Genomic DNA, 6,610 nt, shown 5'->3' on the forward strand with positions numbered 1-6,610 from the left:
GGATACTAACTCATTCATACACATTCACACACTGATGCACAGCATCAGGAGCAATTTGGGGTTCAGTATCTTGCTCAAGGATATTTCGACATGTGGCGGAAGGAGCCAGGGTTCGAACCAACAACCTTCCGATTAGTGGGAGACCCGCTCTGCCTCTGAGCCACAGCCACCCCTGATATGTGGATGGGTAGAATAAACGAGAGGGCACTGATATTAGATACGTATAATATGTTTTGAATAGAACTGAATAGAGCTAATTTCTATGTTTGTCATGTTTTGTCTGTTTTTCTCCCAGTGGACGGCAGTGCTGGTTGGAGCTGTGACAGTTGTTTCTGTTGTTGGAGTTGTCGTGTTTCTTCTTTACAGAAGATACAAACTGTCAAGTCAGTTACCTGCACACTGTACATCCTGTTCTGTTTCATACATTCAGTACATTTGTATCAAAACATGTGCAAAATACACCCTGATACAGTGTTTATGGATTGCTAGGAGCTTAGTCAGAGTGATGATTAGTACAATATTTTATCATTACAGGGTTTCAGAGGCAACATAACCAGTTTCACAGTTCAAACCAACATGCATTTTATGAGTTAGGTTAAAATTGGTTATGGAAAAAAAAAATCTGCATCAATCAATAATTTTGTCATTATAGTACAGGTAGTTGAAAATATTATAATAATGTATGTAATTCTTGTGGCCACTTGCTTTCCAAGAGAATATAAATCAAGTAGTCAGTAAAGCTGTTTTAATCAGACAGGATTTATAGCATCAGCCTGACATCAGTACAATGCTAGTATGAGGAGCATAAACTATTCATACAATAGACTGCAGATGGTCTGACAGAGGGTGTTTGGTGTCTCAGAAGAAGCAGCCTGCGTTCCTCACTATCGCTTCAGGAAAAGAGACAAGGTGATGTTCTACGGCCGAAAGATCATGAGAAAGGTCAGTGCCTTCTTCAACATCCCACTCAGTATTTTTTTAATAATTATGCTGCATTCACATGGCAGACTAGATGTTAGTGGATGAGAGCAGGATGGTAAAATTAGGTGAGGTCAGCATGGAATACCGACAACAATAACAACAGACAGCATTACCATCTACAGTTAAAATATTTTTACTTTTTGCTGTCCTCTATGACGGAATTAAAACCAGAAGTTACAAGGAGAAAACATGGCAATCTGGACAATGAGTAGCTAATAAATAATAAATTGCAAAAAAAATTTACATTAAATAATTGTATTTAATACATTCTATTCAATTTTTTTTTGTAGAAAATAAGACATCACTTGTGTAAATCGTCACTTTAATACAAATTTCTAATCAACAAACCTTTCCTGTTGCAGGTTCAGACATTGTCCTCAGCCCCTGCTTCTAATTCAAACTCAGCGTCCCGGCAGAGAGGAAGGAAGAGGACCAAAGTCCTGTCTATAGCTCGCAAGTGAGTCCCTTTTTTTAATCATGTGGTGTTGATGGAAGAGGATCTTTAAGTGTTGAAAGTTCATTCTTCACTTTGGGAGCCATATAATCTTAACTCAGGGTCCAAGTAAGTGGACCTTGATTAAGATTATCTGGTCAAAGAAGATGAGGTGGTATGAGATACCAGGAAACAGGAAAAGATGTTATCAAACCACTAAATACTGGATCTGCTGTGTATGATGAATTTGAGCTGAGAGTAATTCAAAGTACGTTTTCAGTAAAGTACAATATTTAAAGCATTCATCATTAACGTGAGCAGTCCGTTAGGATTTCAATTAGAAACAATAAAATAAACAGACATACATTTATTTATTTATTTATTTATTATTATTTATTTAAAGGAACTTTTGTGATATAAATACATAGAAAAAGTGCATCACAATTCCAAGTTTTTATTAAATATAATGGTTTCTAGAAGACACCTTTTAAGTGATCAGTTTTTAAGGAGTTCAGAAAAGTTACAATTTAGATGAGAGAATCTTGACATCGAATGTGTTATCAGCCTTTGTGCCGGCGACAGCTATGTTACATTATGTTTTCGGGTTAGGGTTAGGGTCTGTCCATCTGTCCCCGTTTGTGAACGCGATATCTCAGAAACGCCTCAAGCTTCTTCAAATTTGGCACAAACGTCCACTTGGACTCAAAGATTAGAACTGATTTTGGTTGTCAAAGGTCACTGTGACATCACAAAAAAAGATGAGATGGAAACACGTTTTTAGCCATAATTCAACAATTGATGACCATATTTCACAATTGGTTGATCAATGAATAGGTGACTTGGTAATTTTTTACACAGATGTTTAATGGGATACAATTAAATTTTGCCAAAAGATCAAAGGGGCAACATCACTGTAACATAATGTCATTATGTCCTATAAGAATACCTTTTTGGCTGTTATTTAACACCATAACTGAGGAACAGTTATGTTCTGTTCTATGTTTGTGTCTGAGATAGAATCCTGCGTATCCGGAGGGAACCCCCCACCCTGCAGCCCAAGGAGCCTCCTCCCTGTCTGCTTGAGGCTGACCTGACTGAATTTGATGTGCAGAACTCCCATCTGCCCTCCGAGGTGCTGTACATGCTGAAAAATGTCAGGTTAGTAAAACTTCATGCTTTATTTTCACCCTGTGCAGTTTCTATGCTGGCCCACAGTGACATATAGAATGTATAGTGAAAGGTCAGTGCTGAAAAGATGAATCGATTAGTCAACTGACCAAGCAAAGATGCCAAACATTCTCTAGTTCCATCTTCTCAAATGAGAGGATCTGATACTTGTCTTTGTATTATACTCTAGATTTGTATGATTCACAGGCCTCTTCTTTCTCCATACTCTGTGTTCTGTTCTCCCTCAGCTCTCTGTAAGCCTATGTTGAGATTAACAGTCAGCTAAACTCCATACTATTTCCCTCCAAGGAACAGCCAAGTGTTGTAGTTGGCAGGCTTTTTTTTTTACGGACACACAATTAAAGCTGCAAGCAGCAAAGAACATGCCCTGGGCGCATTGGGGCGTCCTGAGGTTGTGTTATATTTCGGCACATTATGTGTAGACAACACTTTTCATGTAAATTTCATGTAAATAAAATAATGATTGCCATACAAGGCTTACTTCCTGGTTCCAGTAGGTTGCGCTATGACTATGATTGAATATTGGCTTGTAGATGTGTTCAGAGCGGGACTCTTATCAAACGTGTAGTTTGGTCAAAGTAAATGGTCTGCATTTGTATAGTGCCTTTCTAGTCTTTCAGACTACTCAATGTACTGTCAACCTTCTGATTAGTGGATGACCCGCTCTACCTCTGAGCCACAGCTGCCACAGTACCAAGAAGTAAAAAATTACTCAACTTTTAATCGTGAAGGTCTTTAGATTGCATTGACTAAATCTGAAGTCAATCCAATTAGTTCCCTAGGTTAAAGTTTGTTAAAGTACATGAGCAAATCTAAAAAAAAGATCACTAAATTCAAAATGGCTGGCTTTTTTGTACATCTGGTCATGATATATGTGCGTAACGACTTTCATGCATATTGGTCAAACGTACCTCAAGGGCTATGTTTAGGGGGCGCTGTGGTGACATGTTGCCACGCCCATTTATAAGACCCATAGAATCCATAGATGTTGGCCTCAAGTGAATTTTGTGCCGTGTTTCATGAGTTTTTGAGCATGTTGTGGCCACTAAAATGCAATTCCCTTGGCAGAAAAATAGCATTCCAATAGGGTCCTTTTAGGTCCCTGATGACATTAGATATAAGGTTATTTACAAGTAAATATGAGGGTAAGTACAGAGATTAAGATAAGTATTTAAAATAGAATTTCCCCTTACTGTTTAGCTAAGGTATCATTTACTAAGAACAGGTATTAGCTGTAATTAGCTGTTATACATTCAATACATTCTACTTACATTCAAAGAACCATTAGTTAGTTTCTATACATAGCTGTTGTACAGCTATGAATCACAATTGTATTTGTTACATCTTGATACAGGTTAACTGATTACATTTTATTTATGGGAATACCTTAATCTGGAATGTTCATAGTGTTACATTCCGTGACTGTTAATGGACCTGTGGTTATTATCATTAGCAGTAATATAACTATGCCGTATGTATATGTATGTTGGAACCAGGGTGCTTGGCCACTTCGAAAAGCCTCTTTTCCTGGAGCTGTGTCGTCACATGGTGCTGATCCCGTTGCACCAGGGGGAGGCACTCTTCCGACCGGGCGACACCGATGACAGTATTTACGTGGTTCAAGATGGCCGCCTGGAGCTGTGCATCCATGAGAGCGTAAGACCGGCAGGGTCCACCACAATGCCTACTGCTTCACATAAGATCCCAAGAATATTTCACACTCAGCATTACCTGCATTGTGATTGTTGTTCTGCTCTCATGCTGAGATATGTTTTCTTACTGCAGGATGGCACAGATGCTGTGGTAAAGGAAGTTTTACCAGGAGACAGTGTTCACAGTTTGCTCAGTATCCTGGACATCATTACTGTACGTCTTCATCCTCAGTTTTACTTTACTTTAGTTTTCACATTGCACATACATAGCATTACATCAGCTTTAATTTTGCTCATTATAAAGTCAGAGCTGAGTGCTTTTATTGACGTGGTTTTACTGGAAGAGTGACCTATATTCTATATCTTATCATACTGGTCCAATCATACAGGACATCAGCCCTTCTTTTTATTCACTTTTGTCCACACTTTGTATATTTGTAGTGCAATTTATCTCTGTATTGTGAAGGTTTTTTACTATTCATGACATCCTTCCCAGTAAGCACCAACCTTCATTTCTTGTTGAAAACTGGGTGATATTTGGTCTGAACGTCTACAGTAAAGTTAGCATTTGTCCAGAAAGTGCTTTCTGGTCTTAGTCTATAGTATATAGTATACAAGTATAGTATAAGAAGCTACACAGTTCATTTTGAAAGGAAGATGAGTGGGTTATGTTATACTGTATTGGACCTTCCTGCAGGAGTCCTGCATGAGACAAGCTTATGTATTTGTACTGGCTTTAAACTAAGACATTTAGATGTGGTTTAAGTGACAAGGCTATTATTTACATTGTAGAGGATGAAGATTTTTACAAATTGCAAATCCTGGTAAAATATTGTCTAAATATAAATGGTCAATCAACGTCTTCAAATAGTTGGTGAAAAAAGTTTCAATTTGTATTACTGTATTTCAGGGCTATCCAGCGCCTTACAAAACAGTCTCTGCGAGAGCTGCAGTTCCCTCCACTGTCCTGCGTCTTCCAGCCGCAGCCTTCCAATCAGTCTTTGAGAAATATCCTGAAACTCTGGTCCGGGTCACCCAGGTATGTGCACCGAGAAAGACGATTTGATTAATCAAGTGAGCTGCAGGCATTGCAATACCCAGGGGCAGATTTGGAAGGGTGGCTAAACAATCCTAAATTAAATTAATTTCCTAAATTTGATAGCATCTGACACCAAACTGGTGGTGTCAAATTCAACACATTAATTGAGATTTGGTTTGCGGTCTTTATTTTGTATGTCTTTTCGTCTGTAGATAATCATGGTGCGTCTCCAGAGAGTTACCTTCCTTGCCTTACACAACTACCTTGGCCTGACCACTGAGCTCTTCAACCCGGTACTGTTTTTTTATTTTGTCACTCTTCGCTCTAGACTGGTTTGACTGATATGGATTGTGCAAAATGAATTGTCATGCTGCTCTGCTCTGTTCTCTGATATGCAACACTATCCAGGCTTTTTTTTTTACTTGCCTGACCAGATACGTGGATCAGAAATCTTCTGACCTGAAATCAATTTTTTACTTGCCCCTATACAAATTGTTTTATTTATTCTCAGTTATCAAATAACAAAAGTTTTCTTGGTGATGGTTAGGGCTATGGAGAGTATTCTGCTGGATGCATTGTTTAGGTTTATGTTGGATATGTCTCTTCGCTAGCATGCAGGATAAAGAGGGATGTGGCAGCCCAAAATAAGAGAGAGGTTGTCAGTGATGTCACTATAGATGCTACTACACACTGGTCCTTTAAATGAATACAGTACGAATAAACTTTGGGACCTCTCAAGCTGATGTTTGTTGAAATCGATGAAGTTAAAACAGAACTCTTTGACATGAAAAGCACACATCCCCAACTGTTAAGTATGGGGGAAGATCTGTCATGCGTTGGAGTTGTGTTGCAGCCAGTGGCACAGAAAACATTGCACGGGTGGGGGGATGAATGGATTCCACTAAATACCAGCAAATTCTGGAAGAAACATCACTCCATCTGTAAAAAAGCTAAAGTTGAAAAGAGGAGGGCTGGATAATGATCCTAAGCATACTTGAAATCCACCACAGACTTCCTCAAGAGAGGAGCTGAAGGTTTTGCATGGCCCTCACAGTCCCCCAAATATCATTTAATCATTGCCCCAAGGATATTACGGAACTAGAAACCTTTTGCATGAAGAAGGGGGGGGGGGAATCCCAAATACTTGATGGACTTTTAGTGTGCTACAAAAAACGTTTGTAAGCTATGATAACTGCCAGAGTGGGTGTCACTAAGTACTGACAGTGTAGGTTGCCCAAACCTTTCCACATTCCACAATTATGTTTTTATTAGATAGATAGAGAGAAAGAGAGATAGAGAGATAGATAGAGAGATAGA

The 6,610-nt window shown here is 38.8% G+C and overlaps 1 protein-coding gene across 1 annotated transcript in view; it reads left to right on the forward strand.

The window, feature by feature from the left end:
- The window catches only part of pnpla7b (patatin-like phospholipase domain containing 7b), a gene marked incomplete in the record, with an annotated part of 27,702 nt that overhangs the window by 2,823 nt on the left and 18,269 nt on the right, over window positions 1-6,610 (forward strand). Inside the window, 8 exon segments of the mRNA XM_035658043.1 lie at window positions 296-383; window positions 863-942; window positions 1,344-1,438; window positions 2,432-2,572; window positions 4,099-4,258; window positions 4,388-4,468; window positions 5,165-5,293; window positions 5,506-5,586. Coding sequence (XP_035513936.1) covers window positions 296-383; window positions 863-942; window positions 1,344-1,438; window positions 2,432-2,572; window positions 4,099-4,258; window positions 4,388-4,468; window positions 5,165-5,293; window positions 5,506-5,586 — 855 coding nt within the window.

The sequence above is a fragment of the Morone saxatilis genome, unplaced genomic scaffold (assembly GCF_004916995.1).
Source record: "Morone saxatilis isolate NCDOM2014 unplaced genomic scaffold, NCSU_SB_2.0 Contig16, whole genome shotgun sequence".
Taxonomy (NCBI): Eukaryota; Metazoa; Chordata; class Actinopteri; family Moronidae; genus Morone; species Morone saxatilis.